The sequence below is a fragment of the Heterodontus francisci genome, chromosome 2 (genome assembly GCF_036365525.1).
Source record: "Heterodontus francisci isolate sHetFra1 chromosome 2, sHetFra1.hap1, whole genome shotgun sequence".
NCBI classification, from domain to species: domain Eukaryota; kingdom Metazoa; phylum Chordata; class Chondrichthyes; order Heterodontiformes; family Heterodontidae; genus Heterodontus; species Heterodontus francisci.
Window position 1 is genome coordinate 120,492,792 of NC_090372.1, and position 22,792 is coordinate 120,515,583.

General features: G+C 44.0%; 1 protein-coding gene across 1 annotated transcript in view; it reads left to right on the plus strand.

Moving 5' to 3' along the window:
* elp2 (elongator acetyltransferase complex subunit 2) overlaps window positions 1-22,792 on the plus strand; it is a 201,570-nt gene that overhangs the window by 123,122 nt on the left and 55,656 nt on the right. The window contains exons 15-16 of the mRNA XM_068010006.1: window positions 2,746-2,847; window positions 13,817-13,874. Coding sequence (XP_067866107.1) covers window positions 2,746-2,847; window positions 13,817-13,874 — 160 coding nt within the window. The remainder of the gene's footprint in view (window positions 1-2,745; window positions 2,848-13,816; window positions 13,875-22,792) is intronic.

Below are 22,792 nucleotides of genomic sequence, written 5' to 3' on the forward strand. Positions count from 1 at the left end.
TTGATCAGTATGTTCTCAGCCCAGCTAGATAGGAGGCATTGATGGACCTGGTGCTGGGAATTGAGGTGGGCCAAGTGGACCAAGTGTCAGTGGAGGAGCACTTGGGTAAGAGTGATCATTGTTTCATAAGGTTTAGACTTGTAATGCAGAAAAGCAAGGAAGAAAATAAGGTAGAATATCTAGATTGGAAGAGGGCTAATTTCAATGTGATGGGAAGGGATCTAAGCAGGGTAAAATGGAACCAAAGACTGATGGGAAGAACTGTAACAGACAATGGGTATCTTTAAGGAAGAGATGTTTCAGATACAGGCTAGGTACATTCCAACAAGGGTAAAAGATCAGGGAACCAAAAACAGGGCTCTTTGGATGGCGAGAGAGATAGAGAATATGATAAAGCAAAAAAGAGGGTGTATGATGCACGTCAGGTGAATTTTTCAAGTGAGAACCAGGCCAAATACAATAAGTTGGGAGGGGAGGTGAAGAGGAAAATAAGACTGGCAAAGAGAGAACGTGGGAATAGAATGGCAGTCAGCATAAAAGGGAACCCAAAAACCATATTACGGCATGTAAATAGTAAGCAGATAGTAAGAGGTGGAGTGGGGTCTATTGGGGGCAAAGAGGGCTATGTATGGTTAGAGGCACGGGGCTAGGTTAATATATCAGTGTTCACTAAGGAAACCGAATCAAACAAAGTATCGGTAGAATTGGATAGAGTAGAGGCAATGGATAGGGTAAAAATTGAGAGTGTGGAGGTACCAAAAAGGCTGGGTAATCTTAGGGTAGATAAGTCACTTGGCTTGCATTCCAGGTTGCTAAAGGAAGTGGGTGTGGAGATCACACAAGGGCTTGCCATAATCTTCCAATCTTCCCTGGATACGGGGGAAAATGCCAGAGGATTGGAGAGTGGCAAATGTGTGCCAGCCTTATTCAAGAAAGGATGTAAAAACAGTCCTAGCAGCTACAGGCCAGTTAGTTTAACATCAGTGGTGGGTAGGGTTTTAGAAACAATAATCAGGGGGGAAAAAAATCAACAGACGCTTGAGGTTCAAGTTAATTTAGGATAGCCAGCATGCATTTGTAAAAAGGAGATTGTGCTTGATTAATCTAATTGAATTTTTTGATGAAGTAACAGAGAAGTTTGATGAAGGGAATGTGGTGGATGTTGTTTATATGCATTTTAAGAAAGCATTTGATAAAGTACCACATAAAAAGCTGGTGAACAAAATTGAGGCTCATGGAATAGGAGGGTCCAATTGGATAAAAAAAAATTGGCTTAAGGACAGAAAACAGCAAGTCGTAGTAAATGTTTGGAGGATGGTAGACAATGGTGTTCCCCAAATGTCAGTGCTGGGACCACTGCATTTTTTGCTCTATATAAATGACTTGGATCTTGGCATACAGAGTAGAATTTCAAAATTTGCTGATGACACCAATCTTGGGAGTGTGGCAAACATTGAAGATGATATGAAGGGCCTACAACAGGACATAGGCTATCAGAATGGGCAGAGAAGTGGCAGATGAAATTTAATACTGACAAGTGTGAAGTGATGCAATTAGGCAGAAGGAATAGGGAGAGGCAATATCTACTTAATGGCACAGTTCTGAAGAGTACACAGAAACAGGGACCTGGAGTGCATATGCATCGATCTTTGAAGGGGGCAGGGCATATTGAGAGAGTGGTTAGTGAAGCGTATGGGATCTTGGGCTTCATAAATAAACATTGAGTAAAAAAGCAGGGAAATTATGCTGATCCTTTATAAAGCTCTGGTTAGGCCCCAATTGAAGTATTGCATCCAGTTCTGGTCACCACACTTTAGGAAGGATGTGAGGGCCCTTGAGAGGGTGCAGAGAAGACTTACCAGAGTGATTCCAAGGATGGGGGATTTTAGTTACGAGGTTAGGTTGGAAAAGCTGGGATTGTTCTTCGAGCAAAGTAGATTGAGCGGAGATTTAATCGAGGTATACAAGATTATGACCGACTTAGGTAAGGTAGACAAGAAAAAACTGTTCCCATTAAATAATGGTACAAGGACTAGGGGCCAGATATTGAAGATTTTGGGCAAGAGATGCATGGAGAATATGTAGAAGAACTTTTTTATGCAGGGGGTTGTAATGACCTGGAACTCGCTGCCCACAAGGGTGGTGGAAGTGGAGACAATCAATTACTTCAAAAGGAAATTGGATGGCCACTTGAAGGAAATAAATTTGCAGGGCTACGGGGATCGAGCGGGGGAGCGGGACTGACTGGATAGCTCCGTGGAGAGCTGGCATGGACTTGATGGGCTGAATAGCCTCCTTCTGTGTCATAAATAACTCTGACTGACTGCTCCTCATGTAAATAAGCCTCAGTACTATATTAGATATCTATCAAAATATCTCATTAATAGGGCATTGTAACACAGCTTCATTTTCACAATGTGAATGCACAGTGCTAATAAAATGTTAACCTGCTGAATGTTAATTGTGCACATCCTAACAAAAAAAATAGCATCTAAGCTGAACAAAAGTTTCAAAATCACTTAAAAACAAAGGACAGAGTTCAGTTACAAACAAGTTTCATCTTGCATGCATTCAAATGAATAAATTGTTCTGTTTTGGCTTTGAAGATGAAGCACAGTGCGATTTATAGGAACATTTGGTGTGTTAGATTAAGCATTACAACAAAATTCGCCTAATGCAACTCAAGTTTTAAAGAAAGGCTGAATGTTGATGCCAAATAAAGTAATATTACTTTCTTTGCTTCAGGAGATATAGCTGCTAATGCAAGTAAAATGGACCAAAGTGCAATGCCACTCAGTGCTACTGACCAGTATCCTCAGACTTACTTCCAGCCAATCAGCCTTACAGGTATGTGATTCTGAAAGACTCGAGAAGATTGCAGAATTTGTGGGGACTTCTAAATTTGATGGTATAGTGGAATATGCAACGATGTTGTCAAAATGTGTAAGTTTGGAAAGTGCTGCATATACAGTCTATAATCATTAATTTCTCAACCAAGAACACCACTGGATTTTTATAGAATATTATTTTCATTCATGTTAAAAGTGAGTTTATCAGAAAAGGCTTCAGTCCTATACCCAATGACTTATATGTGCAGCTGCTTTGTGAGGGTATGGTGTAAACTTTTGTTGGCAGTCTTTATCACATTATCCATAACTATAATCAAAAAAACTTTTACTTTTTTGATTTGCTTGATTTCCCTCTCTGAGAAATCACCTCCAGAAAGCCATCAAGGTATGTGTAGTATATTAGCAATATATAGGTTTATGAATGAAAAATCTGGATATCTTTTAATGTATGTACAACAGCAACTTGCTTTTAAATAGTGTGTAATGTAGAAAAACATACCAAGGCACTTCAAAGAAATGTTGTCAGACAAAAATGAACGCTGTGATATTTGTTGTGACCAAAAGCTTTGTCACAGAGGTGGGTTTTAAAGAAGGAGATGGAGCAAAAGAGGCAGAAAATTCAAGGCAGGGAATTTTAGAGATCTACATGGCTGAAAGCGCTATGGTGAGGTGAAGGTGGAAATGTAAAATAGCCAGAGTCAGAGGAACAGAGTTTGTAGGGATGGGGTTTTAGGGCTGAAGGAGGTTACAGAGATGGGCATAGGCAAGGCCATGAAAGAATTTAAACGCAAAGATCAGAATTTTAAATTTGTCATTGGAGAAACCGAGAGTAATGCATGTCAGCAAGGGGCATGAATGGAACTTACTGTGTGATGGGATGAGTTCAAATCTATGGAGGGTGGAGAATAAAATGCTAGCCAGGAGAGCATTGCAATAGAACCAAGAACAAAGAACAGTACAGCACAGGAACAGGCCAGTCGGCCCTCCAAGCCTGCGCCGATCTTGATGCCTGCCTAAACTAAAACCTTCTGCACTTCCGGGGTCTGTATCCCTCTATTCCCATCCTATTCATGTATTTGTCAAGATGCCTCTTAAACGTCTCTATGGTACCTGCTTCCACCACCTCCCCCGGCAACAAGTTCCAGGCACTCACCACCCTCTGTGTAAAGAACTTGCCTCGCACATCCCCTCTAAACTTTGCCCCTCTCACCTTAAACCTATGTCCCCTAGTAACTGACTCTTCCACCTTGGGAAAAAGCTTCTGACTATCCATTCTGTCCATGCCGCTCATAACTTTGTAAACCTCTATCATGTTGCCCCTCCGCCTCCGTCATTCCAGTGAAAACAATTTGAGTTTATCCAACCTTTCCTCATAGCTAATGCCCTCCAGACCAGGCAACATCCTGGTAAACCTCTTCTGTACCCTCTCCAAAGCCTCCACGTCCTTCTGGTAGTGTGGCGACCAGAATTGCATGCAATATTCTAAGTGTGGCCTAACTAAGGTTCTGTACAGCTGCAGCATGACTTGCCAATTTTTATACTCTATGCCCTGACCGATGCCGTATACCTTCTTGCCTACCTTATCCACCTGCGTTGCCACTTTCCGTGACCTGTGGACCTGTGCGCCCAGATCTCTCTGTCTGTCAATACTCCTAAGGGTTCTGCCATTTACTGTATACTTCCCAGCTGCATTAAACCTTCCAAAATGCATTACCTCACATTTAGTTTAGTTTAAAGATACAGCACTGAAACAGGCCCTTCGGCCCACCAAGTCTGTGCTGACCATCAACCACCCATTTGTACTAATCCTACGCTAATTCCATATTCCGACCACATCCCCACCTGTCCCTATATTTCCCTACCACCTACCTATACTAGGGGCAATTTACCTATCAACCTGCAAGTCTTTGGCATGTGAGAGGAAACCGGAGCACCCGGAGGAAACCCACGCAGACACAGGGAGAACTTGCAAACTCCACACAGGCAGTACCCAGAATTGAACCCGGGTCACTGGAGCTGTGAGGCTGCGATGCTAACCACTGCGCCACTTGTCCGGATTAAACTCCATCTGCCATTTCTCCGCCTAAGTTGCCAACCGATCTATATCCTGCTGTATCCTCTGACAATCCTCATCACTGTCCGCAACTCCACCAACCTTTGTGTCGTCCGCAAACTTACAAATCAGACCAGCTACATTTTCCTCCAAATCATTTATATATACTACAAAGAGCAAAGGTCCCAGCAATAGTTGGGTCTGAACGTGTCAAAGTCAGTAAGTTGACACAGGGTGGTAAGTAGTGGGGCCATGAGGCGACCTGTAGTTTATGAAGAGGAGGGGACCAGGGACAGATGCTTGGCAGACTCCAGAGGTAACTGTGCAGGGCAAGAAGAGAAGCCACTGCTGGATGATCAGAGAGGTAGTAATGGAACCATGCATTTTTGAAAGTGAGAGAGGCAGTCCCTAAGAAAAGGGAGCCATTAACAATATAAGCTCGCCATGAAGGGAAGTTGGGTGTTTAGCAATTAAGTGTGAATAGGGTCACGTGGTTAGGTGGATCGCATGTCATTCAAGATGAAGTGAGCAAGTTGTTCAGTCGATGGACAGTTGCAGCTCAGGGGAATTTAACTTCAATTAATTAATCAATCTGGAATAAAAGGCTAGTCTCGCAATGATCATGAAACTAGCGGATTATCATAAAAAACCATCTGGGTCACTAATACCCTTCAGAGGAGGAAATCTGCCATCCAGACCCCAGCAATGTGGAGTTTGTTTTATGCATTTAAGGGGATGTGGGCGGCGCTGGCCAGGCCAGCATTTATTGCCCATCCCAAATTGCCCATGAGAAGTTGTTGGCTTTCTTGAACTGCTGCAGTCCATGTGGGGTAGGTACACACACAGTGCTGTTAGGAAGGGAGTTCTAGGATTTTGACCCAGCCAGAATGAAGGAATGGCGATATAGTTCCAAGTCAGGATGGTGTGGGGCTTGGAGGGGAACTTGCAGGTGGTCCCATGCATCTGCTTTCCTTGCCCTTCTAGATGGTAGAGGTCGTGGGTTTGGAAGGTGCAGTTTAAGGAGCCTTGGTGCGTTGCAGCAGTGCGTCCTGTACATGGTACACACTGCTGCCACGATGCGTTGGTGGTGCAGGGAGTGATTGGCACCCCATCCACAAATAATCAAGCGGACTGCTTTGTCATGGATGGTGTCGAGCTTCTTAAGTGTTGTTGGAGCTGCACCCATCTAGGCAAGTGGAGAGTATTCCATTACGCTCCTGACTTGTGCCTTGTAGATGGTGGACAGGCTTTGGGGAGTCAGGAGGTGAGTTACTTGCCGCAGGATTCCTAGCCTCTGACCTACTCTTGTAGCCACAGTATTTATATGGCTAATCCAGCTCAGTTTCTAGTCAATGGTAACCCCCAGGATGTTGATCGTGGGGGACCTGGCAATCATAATGCTATTGAATATTAAGGGGAGATATTTAGATTCTCTCTGATTGCAGATGGTCATTGCCTGGCACTCGTGTGACGCAAATGTTACTTGCCACTTATCAGCCCAAGTCTCGATATTGTCCAGGTCTGTAGCTGAGGAGTTGCGAATGGTGATCAACCTTGCGCAATCATCAGTGACCATCCCCACTTCTGACCTTATGATTAAAGGTAGATCATTGATAAGGCAGCTGAAGATGGTTGGGCCTAGGACACTACCCTGAGGAACTCCTGCAGAGAGGTCCTGGAGCTGAGATGATTGACCTCTAACAGCCACAACTATCTTCCTTGGTGCTAGGTATGACTCCAACCAGTGGAGAGTTTTCCCCCGATTCCCATTGACGCATCCAGAGAGTGGTGAATCTGTGGAATTCTCTGCCACGGAACACAGTTGAGGCCAAATCATTAAATATATTCAAGGAAGAGTTAGATATAGTTCTTGGGGCTAATGGGAACAAGGGATACGGGGAGAAAGGGAATACGGTACTGAGTTTGGGCGCTCAGCCATGATCGTATTGATTGGCAGAGCAGGCTCGAAGCGCTGAATGGCCTACTCCTGCTCCTATTTTTCTCTGTTTTTATGACTCCAGTGTTGCTAGGGCTCTTTGATGCCATACTCCGTCAAATGTTGCCTTGATGTCAAGAGCAGTCACTCTCAACTCACATCTTGATTTCAGCTCCTTTGTCCATATTTGAACCAAGGCTGTAATGAGGTCAGGAGCTGAATGGCCCTGGCGGAACCGAAACTGAACGTCACTGAGTAGGCAAGTGCCACTTGATAGCACTGTCAACGACACCTTCCATCACTTTACTGGTGATTGAGGGTAGACTGATGGGGCGGTAATTGGCCACGTTGGATTTGTCCTGCTTTTTCTGTAAAGGACATACCTGGTTAAATTTCCACATTGCCAGGTAGATGCCAGTGTTGCAGCTGTACTAGAACAGCTTGGCTAGGTGCGCGGCAAGTTCGGGACTACAGGTCTTCAGTACTATTGCCGGAATGTTGTCAGGGTCCGTAGTCTCTGCATTATCCACTGCCTTCAGTCATTTCTTGATATCACGCGGAGTGATTCGAATTGGCTGAAGACTGGCATCTGTGATGCTGGGGACCTCAGGAGGAGGCGGAGATGAATCATCAACTTGGTGCTTCTGGCTGAAGATTGTTGCAAATGCTTCAGCCTTATCTTTTGCACTGATGTGCTGGGCTCCCCATCTTTGAGGATAGGGATATTTGTAGAGCCACCTCCTGTTAGTTGTTTAATGGTCCACCACCATTCACGACTGGATGTGGCAGGACTACAGAGCTTCGATCTGATCCATTGGTTGTGGGTTCGCTTAGCACTGTCTATCACATGCTGCTTACGCTGTTTGGCACACAAGTAGTCCTGGGTTGCAGCTTCACCAGGTTGACATCTCATTTTGTGGTATGCCTGGTGCTACTCCTGGCATGCCCTCCTGCACTCTTCATTGAACCAGGGTTGATCCCCCGGCTTGATGGTAATGGTAGAGTGGGGAATATGCCGGGCCATTAGGTTACAGATTGTGGTTGAGCACAATTATGCAGCTGCTGATGGCCCATAGCGCCTCATGGATGCCCAGTTTTGCATTTCTAGATCTGTTCGAAATCTGTCCCATTTAGCACAGTGGTATGAAGATTGGACTTTGTCTCCACAAGGACTGTGCGGTGGTCACTCCTACTAATACTGTCATTGACAGATGCATCTGCGGCAGGCAGGTTGGTAAGGACGAGGTCAAGTGTGTTTTACCCGCTTATTGGTTCTCTCACCATCTGCCGCAGACCCAGTCTGGCAGCTATGTCCTATAGAACTCGGTCAGTAATGGTGCTACTGAGCTACTCTTGGTGATGGACATTGAAGTTCCCCACCCAGCGTACATTCTGTACCCTTGCCGCTCTCAGTGCCTCCTCCAATTGGTGTTCAACATGGAGGAGTACTGGTTCATCAGCTGTGTGGAGGGGGGAGGCGGGGTGGGAGGCTGGGCGGTAGGTTCTAATCAGCAGGAGGTTTTCCTTGCCCATGTTTGACCTGATGCCATGAGACGTCATGGGGTCCGGAATGGATGTTGAGGACTCCCTTGGCAACTCCCTCCCGACTGTATATCACTGTGCTGCAACCTCTGCTAGGTCTGCCCTGCTAGTGGGACAGGACGTACCCAGGGATGGTGATGGCAGTGTCTGGGGCATCGTCTGTAAGGTATGATTCGGTGAGTATGACTATGTCCTTTTGTCCACTGTTGCTTGACTAGTCTGTGGGACAGCTCTCCCAACTTTGGAACAAGCCCCCAGATGTTAGAGGAGGACTTTGCAGGGTGGACAGAGCAGGGTTTGCCATTGTCGTTTCCGGTGCCTAGATCGATGCCCGTTGATGGTTCCAGTTTCATTCCTTATCAACTTTGTAACAGTTTAATACAACTGAGTGGCTTGCTAGGCCATTTCAGAGGGCATTTAAGAGTCAACCAAATTGCTGTGGGTCTGGAGTCACATGTAGTCTAGACCAGGTAAGGACAGCAGATTTCCTTCCCTGAGGGACATTAGTGGACCAGATAGATTTTTATGACAATGGTTTCATGGCCATCATTAGACTAGCTTTTAATTCCAGATTTATTAATTGAATTCAAATTTCACTTTTTGCTGTGGTGGGATTCGAACCCATGTCCCCAGAGCAATACCCTGGGTCTCTGGGTTACTAGTCCAGTGACTACCACTACGCCCCCGCCTCCCTAAGTTGACTCGTAACTGCCCTTTGAAATGGCCTAGCACGCCACTCGGTTATAGAGTCACAGCGAAATATAGCACAGCAACAGGTCATTCGGCCCATCGTGTCTGTGCCGGCCATCAAGCACCTAACTATTCTAATCCCATTTTCCAGCACTTGCTCCGTAGCCTTGTATGCTATGGCGTTTCAAATGCTCATCAAAATCTTCTTAAATGTTGTGAGGGTTCCTGCCTCTACCACCTCTTCAGGCAGTGCGTTCCAGATTCCAACCAACCGCTGAGTGCAAGTTTTTTTTCCTCAAATCCCCTCTAAACTTCCTGCCCCTTACCTTAAATCTATGCTCCCTGGTTATTGACCCCTCCACTAAGGGAAAAAGTTTCTTCCAATCTAACCTATCAATGCCCCTCCTAATTTTGTATAGTTCAATCATGTCCCCCTTCAGCCTTCTCTGCTCGAAGGGAAACAACCCTAGCCTTTTCAGTCTCTCTTCATAGCTGAAATGCTCCAGCCCAGGCAATATCCTGGTGAATCTCCTCTGCACCCTCTCCAGTGCAATCACATCCTTGTATTAAATCACTACAGAAAAGTTAATTAAGAATAATGCTACGCGGAACAGCTGGCATCAGCCAGGCACCAGAAACGACAAAGGCATGCCATGCCTGGTCAACCCTGCCCAGTCATTCTTAGTAACATCTGGAGACTGTTCCAAAATTTGGCGAGCTCTTCCACAGATTAGTCAAGCAATAGCGTGACATAGTCATTCTCACCGAATCATAACTAACAGCCAAATTCCCAGACAGTTCCATCTCCATCCCTGGGTATGTGTTATCCCATTGACAGGACATACCCACCAGAAGTGGTGGCACAATGGTATACAGTTGGGAGTGGGTAGCTCTGGGAGTCCTCAACATTGACTCCAGACCCCATGAAATGTCATGCAATCAGGTCAAACATGGGCAAGGAAACGACGAGCTGTGTACCACTTAGCTGCCAGACTGGGCCTGTGGCAGATGGGAAGAAAACGACTTGACCTCGCCCTCGTCAGTTTGCCTGTTGCAGATGCATCTGTCCATGACAGTATTGATTGGAGTGACTACCGCACAGTCCTTGTGGAGACCAAGTCCAGTCTTCATGCTGAGGACACTCTCCATTGTGTTGTGTGGCACTACCTTGCTAAATGGGATAGATTCAAAACAGACCTAGCAGCACATAACTGGGCATCCATGAGACACTGTGGGCCATCATCAGAAGCAGAATTGCATTTAACATAATCTGTAACCTCATGGCATATTCCTCACTCTACTATTACCATTAAGCCAGGGGACCAACCCTGATTAGATGAGTGTAGAACAGTATGCCAGGAGCAGCACCAGCTATACCTTTAAAATGAGGTACCATCCTGCTGAAGCTACAACACTGGACGACATGCATGCTAAACATGGAAACAGCATGCCTTCGGCAGAGCAAAGCGATCCCACACCAACAGATCGGATCAGATCACAGCTCTGCAGTCCTGCCACATCCAGTCGTGAATGGTGGTGACAATCAAACAACTATCCAGAGGAGGAGGAGACATTCAGAAATATTCCCATCCTCAATGAAGGGGGAGTCCAGTATTTCCGTGCAAAAGACAAGGCTGAAACTTTTGCAGCCACCTTCATACGGAGGTATCGAGTAAATGATCCATCTCGGCCTGCTGCTGAGCTCCCCGCCATCATATGCCAGTCTTCAGCCAATTCAATTCACTCAACATGATATCAAGAAACAGCTGAAGGCAATCGATGCAGCAAAGGCTGTAGGTCCTGACAAAATCCCGGCCATTTTACTGAAGAATTGTGCTCTAGAACTAGCTATGCCCTCAGCCAACCTGTTCCAGTACAGCTACAACATAGGTATCTCCCCGACAATGTGGAAAAATGCCCAGGTATGTCCTGCCCACAAAAAAACAGGACAAATCCAATCTAACCAATTACTGCCCCATCAGTCCACTCTCAATCATCAGCAAAGTGTTGGAAGGTGACATCGACAATGCTGTAAAGAGGCATTAACTCAGCAATAACCTGCTCACTGATGCTCAGGTTGAGTTCCGCCAGGGCCACTTGGCTCCAGACCTCATTACAGCCTTGGTCCAAACATGGAGAAAAGAGCTGAATTTAAGAAGTGAGTTGAGAGTGACTGTCCTTGACATCAAGGCAGCATTTGACCAAGTGTGGCATCAAGCACTTTTGCAAAATTGAAGTCAATGGGAATCCGGAAAACTCTCCATTGGCTGGAGTCATACTAGCATAAACAAAGATGGATGTGAGGCCAATCATCTCAGCCCCAGGATATTACTGCGGGAGTTCCTCAGGGTAGTGTCCTAGGCCCAAACATCTTCAACTGCTTTATTAATGACTTTCCCTCCAACATGAGGTCTGAAGTGGGGATGCTTCGCTGACAATTTCACAGTATTCAGAACACTGTTCACAACTTCTCAGATATTGAAGCAGACCATGCCTGCATGCAGCAAGATCTGGACAACATCCAGGCTTGGGCTGATAAGTGGCAAGAATTATTCTCGCCACACAAGTGCCAGGCAATGACCATCTCCAAAAAGAGAGAATCTAACCATCTCCCCTTGACGTTCACTGGCGTTATCAGTGCTTAGTCCCCCAGCATCAACATCCAGTGGGTTACCATTGACCAGAAATTGAACTGGACCAGCCGCATAGATACTGTGGCTATAAGAGCAGGTCAGAGGCTGGGAATTCTGTGCCGAGTAATTTGCCTCCTGACTCCCCAAAGCCTGTCCATCATCTACAAGGCACAAGTCAGGAATGTAATGGAATACTCCATTTACATGGAAGAGTGCAGCTGCCACAACACTAAAGAAGCTCGGCACCGTCCAGGTCAAAGCAGCCTGCTTGATCAGCACCCCATCCACCACCTTAAACATTCATTCCCTCCACCACCGCGCACAGTGGCAGCAGTGTGTACCATTTACAAGATGCATTGCAGCAACTCACCAAGGGTCCATCAACAACATCTTCCAAACCCACAACCTCTACCACCTAGAAGGACAACCTTCATGTTCCCCTCCAAATCACACAACATCCCAACTTGGAACTCTATTGCAGTTCATTCACTGTCACTGGGTCAAAAACCTGTAATTCCCTCTCCAACAGCACTGTGGGTGTACTTACACCATATGGACTGCAGTGGTTCAAGAGGTGACTCAGCACCATCTTCTCGAGGTCAATTAGGGATGGGCAATAATTGATGGCCTTGCCAGGGATGCTCACATCTCAAGAACTAATAAAGAAAAATTGTGGTGGATGAAGGACTAAAGGTTAGATAGTTGGCATTTATCAGGTGTCACTGTAAGTGATTTGGAGGCAAGTTTTTTTTTCCTCTGGATGGACAGAGAAGGAATTAGTGTCGGAAAGGAGTAGCAGGTATGGGTAATGAAAGATACAAGGAAGTAATTGGAAATGGCCTTGTCTGCGGGAAAGAGGCCTTGTGAGATGGCAAGGTCGAGGGCTGGCTGGCTGTATGTGTAGTGTGTTTCTATGGAGGAATGGTTCAGGGAGGACTTGATGGCAGTGAATTCAGAGGAGAAAAGACTAAGGAACCTGAGATGAAGGATTAAGAGTAGCTTAGTGCAGAGACTTAGGGAAGAAAGGTTTCAGGATTTTTTGGTTGGAATTATGGGGTAGGCTTCAGGGGAGCAGTAGACAATGAGGATTTTAAAGGAGGTGGCGGGTGGAACATAATGAGGTGCTTGAAGGAGGAGAAAGAGGAGTAGGGGGAAAAACCAAAATATGATTCAGTGGTGATGGCAACACTGCCACTATGGTTTGAGTGGGCCACCCGTGAGCCACATTTCTGTCGAAACCCAGTTGCAGTCAACCACAATATATGTTGCGGATGGCAAGTGTTTTGCTTTCAAGTGAATGAGCAGTCTGGAGGCTCATGAGCAGAGGGATGATGATTGTTAGTCTGGTGGCAGAATCCTAGGTGACACTCTTAGGTAGAGTGAGTGGGATGGGAAACTGGTTGATAAGGTAAGTCTCTGGCGGGCATGCTAGGGAGAAGGTCAGCGAGAGAGGAAGATGGGGCAATTGGGGTTGCTGCTTATAAGGAGGCAACAATGGGAGTTTTAATGGGTCCTTCAGAGAATGCCAAGAGAGGTGCAGAAGGTACCTGTGAGCTTAGCCAAGGGATTTCAAGCCTAGAGAGGTGGCAGCAGAGCAGAAATGCAGAGGAATAATGATGGATTCAAGTAAGGCTTGGGGAGGTAATGTATCCAAGAATGGAGAAATGTTTAGGTGGCATGATTGCATGACAGGAAGGGGAGGAGAGAAGAGCCCAAAAGTGGTTAAGATCAAAAAAAGGGAGATAGACCGAATGAACTCTGGTCCCATAGCAGCACACAAAATGTGAATGGGTGTAGAGGGAATTTTGATTTTTCATGGGCAGCTTTGTTTATACCATGAAGTTTCATGAACCACATGAAGATTTTAAGGCAGTATTCCCATGAGTTTGCATATACCTCCTTTTGCTGATCCTACCAGTTCATCGTGTTCTAATTTAAAATTTATTCACCATTGAGGCAGTTGTGCTAAGAATACTCTGTGCACGCTTCCAGGTCTGTGAAATTCTAACAGAGAAATCAGTGACTAAGAAATATAATTATGGAATAGTGTCGACCCCATGATTTAATATGATTAATTTCATTTGATACATTGTTTTCCACTAATTTCCTACAGAGCCTCCCTCAGAAGATCATCTTTTGCAAAACACACTCTGGGCTGAAGTTCAGAAGCTGTAAGTTTCTTACTTTATCCCTAATCCTTAAAAGTATGGTGTTAATCTAATTAGTTGCTCAGTTAAATCAACACTGTCCTCAGACATCTCCTCTTCACAGTTGGTCTCCTGGTTCTGCTTCTATCTGTTGTTCTATAAACTTTGCTTCGTCGCAGAACGTTTCATCTCCCATGCCTGCATGATTAACTTTGGTGCACGCCAGGATTTCATTCCCGTCATTGTTTATGTACTGCCAGCATCTCTAATTTTAAGACCTAACCGAAAAGAAACTTTTCTTCAGCTTAATGTTGGCAAAACTTTAGGCATCCATGTTGACTTCCACAAACACATGTGCTTCCCAATAGACAAACCTAGATTGGGTGACCGCTTTGCAGAATACCTCTGTTCAGTCCACAAGTGTGACCCGAAGCTTCCAATTGCTTGTTATTTTAATTCTCCACCTCACTTCCACTCTAGCCGCTCTGCCCTCAGCCTTCTACACTGTTCCAATGAAATTCAAGGTGAGCTCAAGGAACAACACCTCGTCTTTCCATTAGGCACTTCACAACTTCTGGACCCAACATTGTGTTCAACAATTTCATATCATAACCTCTGCGCCCATTTTCTCAAATGACAGCTGTTGGTAATGATTCTGCTTTCTCCAGTTACACCTCCTCTAGATCCCCCTTTTGTTTTTTTACTAGTCCTATTCTCATTCATTTGACCTTGCAGCATTATCCCTTTTGTCATTTAAACTCTTGCCTTCCACCCTGTCACAGACCTTCCCTTTTGTTCTTTCCTCTGCTGCCTTTGTGTTGCTTATAACCTGTAACGTTTCCAACTTTTTCCATTTCTGATAGAATCATAGAAAGTTTAAGGCACAGAAAGAGACCACTTGGCCCATTGTGTCTGTGCCAGTTGAAAAACGATCCACCCATTCTAATCCCGCCTTCCAGCATTTGGTCCGTAGCCCTGCAGATTACGTCACTTGAGGTGCATATCCGGACTCCTTTTGAATGAGTTGAGGGTTTCTGCCCCAACTACCCTTTCAGGCAGTGAAAAAGTTTTTCCTCATCTCTCCTCTAATTTTTCTACCAATCACTTTAAATTTATGCCCCCTAGTCACTGACCTCTCTGCTAAGGTGATCAAAAATTTTATACATTTCAATCAGATTTCCCCTGAACCGTCTCTGTTCCAAGGAGAACAACCCCAGCCTATCCAATCTTTCCTCATAGCTGCATTTTTCCAGTCCTGGCAACATCCTTGTAAATCTCCTCTGTACCCTTTCTGTAATGAAGTGACCAGAACTGCACACAGTACTCAAGTTATAGCCTAACCAATGAGTTATACAGTTCCAGCATAACCTCCCTGTTCTTGTATTCTATACCTTGGCTAATAAAGGAAAGGATTCCATATGCCTTCTTAACCAATTTATTGACTTGTCCTGCTACTTTCACGGATCTGTGGACATTCTTTTATCCAATCTGCTGTGTGGGACCTTGTCAAAAGCCTTGCTAGGTCTTGATAGATCGTCAACCTGCAGCATTTTCTGTTTTTATTTCAGACTTTCACCATCTGCAGTATTTTGCTGATGTACAGTATAGGTTTCAGTCACAGTAAAATATTGTTTCCAGTTCTATTTTAGTTGAGTTCTGTATAAGTACTTATTGTTATGAAAAAAGCAACTGCACAATCCAGTGCATAAGTCATACCTTAATGCAGGTTTTTTTTACAATCTTGCAAGCTTGAGGTGAGGAGTCATAGTGTTATACAGCACCAGCAGCAGGCCCTTCGGCCCATCGTGTCTGTGCCAGCCATCAAGCACCTATCTATTCTATTCCCATTTTCCAGCACTTGGCCCGTAGCCATGTATGCTATGGCGTTTCAAGTGCTCATCTAAATACTACTTGAATGTTGTGAGGGTTCCTGCCTCTACCACCCCTTCAGGTAGTGTGTTCCAGATTCCAACCACCCTCTGGGTGAAATTTTTTTTCCTCAAATCCCCTCTGAAACTCCTGCCCTTTACCTTAAATCTATGCTCCCTGGTTATTGATCCTTCCACTACGGGAAAAAGTTTCTTCCTATCTATCCCCCCTCAGCCTTATCTGCTCGAAGGAAAACAACCGTAGCCTATCCAGTCTCTCTTCATAGCTGAAATGCTCCAGCCCAGGCAACATCCTGGTGAATCTCCTCTGCACCCTCTCCAGTGCTATCACATCCTTCCTATAGTGCAGTGACCAGAACTGTATGCAGTATTCGTTGGTACAGTATATCTACTTTTTTATGCAGCAATTAAAATTACTGCAGACTAACTTTATTCTATTCTGAATTTATTTTTGCAAAGATCATCTTGAGACTTGCCATTCTTATCGCAAACATTCATCCAAAGCCGATATCCATGTCATTATTCAGAACTTGCTTCAGCCTAAATTTGCATCACCGAGGCATGATGCCCTGATGTAGTGTTAGTGTTGTTAGTGGGGAACATCTGAAATGTGAAGATGATTGCACTGAGGCATGTTGTTCATTAAAATTTTAGTGACGTGGAATGGGGACTGCTTGAAACTTATGTGCTATATTCAACTGAACTGTATATTTTTAAAAAAGCAGTTTTCCCCAATAGAGCATTTGAGCTATATGATACTGTGTGAGGATCTGGTGGTAGTGTTAGAAGTAATATGAGTTGGAGTTAAAAGCATTGCACAAGAAGAATATTGGTACACATTAAAGTGAATTGATTTAAGCACTATCCTTCCTGTAGTCCATTAAAACTAATATGCTGAATAAATCTGGTGAAAGTACTGCTTACAAATTGTAGGGTCTAGAACAGGGGCATATTACTTGTTCAATGTGAACCTGTTTTAGGAGCATAGTTTGTCTTGTCATTATAGAGGTCCATCCTATTTTATATTTCAAATTGGTCAAAATTTAGTGCTTTCACTTGGTTTTTATTCTTTTAAAATAAAGTAGATCATTATGTTAGAGAATGTGTAATGTTTATATTCATTATCTATATGAGGAATTAACTTATACTGGTATTTCAGTTATTCATCAAGCATATGAACTTTCATTACAACCTAACAGTAATTTCTATGGTCAACTTTTTAAAGATTGTAATTTCGAAGATTTAAATTTAACCTAACTTGTCAAACTGTCTATTGCTATTTATATGTATTAAATATTGCATATTAATTTATTAGCCTTCTGACTGCTTGAAGGTCCCAGTAACAGACTATCCCTGAACAAGCCAATTTTATTTTGGTTCTCAGCTCACACACAGACCTTTCTCCCATTGACCTTTCCTACCCTCTTCCTGCCACATCCCCATAGGAGCTTGAGTACAAAGCTGTTTTTTTCAGCACTAAACTGGGAATAAATTAAAAAGCACAGGCAGTGCAACCTACAGGAATAGAACTGAGTGCTGCAGCTTGGTGAAGCAGAGGCACTACCTAGAGCTGGTAGGACTGAAAAATAAAAATAATGGTCCAGGTTTTTGCTGTCACTAGCAAAGCAGCGATACCCACTGCTGACCTCAAAAGAAAAGGCTCACAAAGATTTAGCGGTCTCTGCGGCATGGATTTTTCCTTTCCCGATATTTGTTTGAATCTGACGCCAAGTCAAAGGATCTCCAGGCATCCAGCAGTGATGTCAACAAGCAGGGTACGCAGCCAATCACATTGAAGTATTCTCACAGACAGCAAACCAACAAGTAAAATGCACTGAATTTTTCACTTTGAATTAAAAATTTTACCGAGCGAGAAATAACTGGATGCGACGTTCACATTATTAGGCTAGAAGCTGAAATATCAAATTTTTAAAAATAATTTTTTTGTCATAATGGAGAAATTTGATATTCCATAAATATAAAATTAGTTTTTCAGGGACAGTGAGGCTGTTCTGCAGTAATTATGAACTTTGTATCTCATTAAATAAGTTGTAACTTTTTCAGTGTTTTTTACAGCAAGACCAACAGTCTGAAAGGGCATGTTTTCATCCGTTCATTAATTTCTACTTAACTGCAGTGTGGGGTACATCAACAGTGTACCTTATGGGAAAGTGTAAAATCACTGACAGCAACCGATGGATTTCTGTGTTTAATTGTGCATGCAGACTCCAGAAGTTGCTGTCAGTTTCAGAGGAGTAATGATAGCAAGCAGTGACAGTTTCACTGTCATTACTACAAAATCTGGACCAGTAAGTATGCATCCTGACAGTTAAAACTAATACCCAGACGTGAACTAAGTGTGACAGACTGGAAATGTGCACGAGATGCAAGACTTTTATAATATCACTGTAAAGATGTATGTTTTTTTTAATTGCCTGCTGGATTCTTGTTTAAATTTATGTCAAAAAGAGCAGCACAATCTGTTTCCAACATTCACGTCCTGTGATTTTTTTGAAGTGCTTTCATTAATTGCTTGTGAGTCAGCTGGGAAATTTAAAATGTAGCATTAAGTTTTCTAATTGCACACTTCTGGCTCAGAGTCCTGCCTGCCACGAGTGCCTATCAGGAAATTATGTGAAATCAGTCCTCGATTTTCTGCCAACAACAAATTGAACATCCTTTCCCTTGGTGATCTGCTCTGTTGTGATAGGTAATCAAAATTTCACTATAATGCAATATTTTTAGCCTACTCTAATAGTTATTTTGCATTAAAACATTTCATTAGCCTGTTGCTTCAAACTTCCTCCTCCATTTTGGAGAGGGGGGCAACTTGAACATTTTTTAAAATTATGACAAGATTCAGTTTCAGAGACTTTTTTGCCAATGTAATAACAAGGATACCAAGAAAGACATGCCAATCTGTGTATTTTATGGATCAAATCAGAAAGGAAGCATTATTATTGAGCATCAAGAGACTCGGACAACTAAATGCATCTGTGAGACAAGGTTTCTGCATTTAACATGTACATTTTGTATTGTTCAGACTGATTTGGAGCACATTAAGTGAAGGACTTGTGTCCAGGATAATCTGTACCTAATTCTATATTTGTTAGTCATTACAAGGCTTGGTTTCTAATGTGTAGTTTTTAATATATAATTTCTGTCTGCATTGTTATTGTAACTAGATGCAGTTTACTATTCGATCAGTACTTTTCTCCTTTTCTTGACTTCTTGTCCCTGATTTTCTTGCACTAATAACGATGAAGCTATCAACACTCACTGTTACTAAACGATAAAACTGATAGCAACTTCTGGTGCCCACATATGCAAAGTTTAATGCTGAAGTCTGGAATTTGCAGTCATTGATACCTTGCTCCTCCATAGCTTGTGCTGTTGCTGTCTTCGCTGATGGAATCTGCACAGAGATCACTGTAATGGTGTGAACTTTAGTATAATTACCTCTCATCCTGCACTAAAGACAGATGAAAAGTTAGCACTTGTGCAATCAGGCGTAACTAAGTTTGTGTAATAAAAGCAAAATACTGCTGATGCTGGAAATCTGAAATAAAGACAAGAACTGCTGGAAATATTCAGCAGATCTGGCAGCATCTGTGGAGAGTGAAGCAGAGTTAACGTTTCAGGTCAGTGACCCTTCATCAATTCTGTGTGACATCGCATTCGCTCCAAAGAAAATCAATGTTGCAGTTTTTTTTATATATTAAACTTTTTAGTTTTTGTGTTTCTTTTGCATTTCTACTTAATCTCGTTTGTGTGTGTAAAGATGTTATAACAGGGCATTTATAAAAATTCAAGGTAATCAGGCAGAGTCAACATGGTTTTGTGAAAGGGAAATCATGTTTAACCAATTTATTGGAGTTCTTTGAGGGAGTTACATGTGCTGTGGATAAAGGGGAACCAGTGGATGTATTGTATTTAGATTTCCAGAAGGCATTTGGTAAGAACAAAGAACAGTACAGCACAGGAACAGGCCATTTGGCCCTCCAAGCCTGCGCCGATCATGATGCCTGTCTAAACTAAAACCTTCTGCTCTTCCAGGGTCCGTAGCCCTCTATTCCCATCCTATTCATGTATTTGTCAAGATGCCTCTTAAACGTCGCTATCGTACCTGCTTCCACCATCTCCCCCAGCAGCAAGTTCCAGGCACTCACCACCCTCTGTGTAAAAAAAAAAAAACTTGCCTCGCACATCCCCTCTAAACTTTGCCCCTTGCACCTTAAACCTGTGTCCATAAGTAACTGACTCTTCCATCCTGGGAAAAAGCTTCTGACTATCCACTCTGTCCATGTCACTCATAACTTTGTAAACCTCTATCAGGTCGCCCCTCCACCTCTGTCGTTCCAGTGAAAACAATCCGAGTTTATCCAGTCACTCCTCATAGCTAATACCCTCCAGACCAGGCAACATCCTGGTAAACCTCTTCTGTACCCTCTCCAAAGCCTCCACATCCTGCTGGTAGTGTGGTGACCAGAATTGTACGCAATATTCCAAGCGTGTCCATACTAAGGTTCTGGACAGCTGCAGCATGACTTGCCAATTTTTATACTCTATGCCCCGACCAATGAAGGCATGCATGCCGTATGCCTTCTTGACTACCTTATCCACCTGCGTTGCCACTTTCAGTGATCTGTGGACCTGTACGCCCAGATCTCTCTGCCTGTCAATACTCTTAAGGGTTCTGCCATTTACTGTATACTTCCCACCTGTATTTGACCTTCCAAAATGCATTACCTCACATTTGTCCGGATTAAACTCCATCTGCCATTTCTCCGCCCAAGTCTCCAACTGATCTATATCCTGCTGTATCCTGTGGCAATCCTCATCACTATCCGCAACTCCACCAACCTTTGTGTCGTCCGCAAACTTACTAATCAGACCAGCTACATTTTCCTCCAAATCATTTATATATACTACAAACAGCAAAGGTCCCAGCACTGATCCCTGTGGAACACCACTAGTCACAGCCCTCCATTCAGAAAAGCATCCTTCCACTGCTACCCTCTGTCTTCTATGACCGAGCCAGTTCTGTATCCATCTTGCCAGCTCACCTCTGATCCCATGTGACCTCACCTTTTGTACCATTCTGCCATGAGGGACCTTGTCAAAGGCTTTACTGAAGTCCATGTAGACAACATCCACTGCCCTTCCTTCATCAATCATCTTCGTTACTTCCTCAAAAAACTCGATCAAGTTAGTGAGACACAACCTCCCCTTCACAAAACCATGCTGCCTCTCGCTAACAAGCCCATTTGTTTCCAAATGGGAGTAAACCCTGTCCCGAAGAATCCTCTCCAATAATTTCCCTACCACTGACGTAAGGCTCACCGGCCTGTAATTTCCTGGATTATCCTTGCTACCCTTCTTAAACAAAGCAACAACATTGGCTATTCTCCAGTCCTCTGGGACATCACCTGTAGCCAATGAGGATACAAAGATTTCTGTCAAGGCCCCAGCAATTTCCTCCCTTGCCTCCCTCAGTATTCTGGGGTAGATCTCATCAGGCCCTGGGGACTTACCTACCTCAATGTTTTTCAAGACCAACACCTCCTTTTTGATATCGACATGACCCAGACTATCTACACTCCCTTCCCTAGCCTCATAATCCACCAAGTTCTTCTCTTTGCTGAATACTGATGGAAAGTACTCATTTAGTACCTTGTCCATTTCCTCTGGCTCCACGCATAGGTTCCCTCCTCTGTTCTTGAGTGGGCCAACCCTTTCCCTGGCTACCCTCTTGCTCTTTATATCCGTATAAAAAGCCTTGGGATTCTCCTTAATCCCGTTTGCCAATGACTTTTCATGACCCCTTTTAGCCCTCTTGACTCCTTGCTTAAGTTCCTTCCTACTTTCTTCATATTCCTCAAGGGCTTTGTCTGTTCCCAGCCTTCTTGCCCTTAAGAATGCTTCCTTTTTCTTTTTGACTAGGCTCACAATATCCTTCGTTATTCAAGGTTCCCGAAACTTGCCAAACTTATCCTTCATCCTCACAGGAACATGCCAGTCCTGGATTCTAATCAACTGACGTTTGAAAGACTCCCACATGTCAGATGTTGATTTACCGTCAAACAGCCGCCCCCAATCTAAATTCTTCAGTTCCTGCCTAATATTGTTATAATTAGCCTTCCCCCAATTTAGCATCCTCATCCGAGGACTACTCTTATCCTTATCCACAAGTACCTTAAAACTTACGGAATTATGGTCACTGTTCCCGAAATGGTCCCCTATTGAAACTTCCTGGCCGGGCTCATTGCCCAATACCAGGTCCAGTATGGCCCCTTCCCTCGTTGGACTATCTACATATTGTTTCAAGAAGCCCTCCTGGATGCTTCTTACAAATTCTGTCCCATCCAAGCCCCGAGCACTCAGTGTGTCCCAGTCAATAGAGGGGAAGTTAAAATCACCCACCAAAACAACCCTGTTGCTTTTACATCTTTCCAAAATCTGTCTACATATCTGCTCCTCTATCTCCTGCTGGCTGTTGGGAGGCCTGTAGTAAACCCAAATATTGTGACTGCACTCTTCCTATTCCTGAGCTCTACCCATATTGCCTCGCTGCATGATCCCTCCGAGGTGTCCTCCCGCAGTACAGCTGTGATATTCTCCTTTACCAGTAATGCAACTCCCCCACCCCTTTTACATCCCCCTCTATCTCGCCTGAAGCATCTCAATCCCGAAACGTTTAGCTGCCAATCCTGTCCTTCCCTCAACCAAGTCTCTGTAATAGCAACGACATCATAGTTCCAAGTACTAATCCAAGCTCCAAGTTCATCTGCCTTACCTGTTATACTTCTCGCATTGAAACAAATGCACTTCAGACCACCAGTCCCGCTGTGCTCAGCAACATCTCCCTGCCTGCTCTTCCTCTGTCTTACTGGCCTTATTCACTAGTTCCCCCTCAGTTATTTCACCTACTGACCTACTGCTCTTGTTCCCACCCTCTGCCACACTAGTTTAAACCCTCCCGAGTGATGCTAGCAAACCTCGCAGCCAGGATATTTGTGCCCCTCCAGTTTAGATGCACACCCTTCCTTCTTG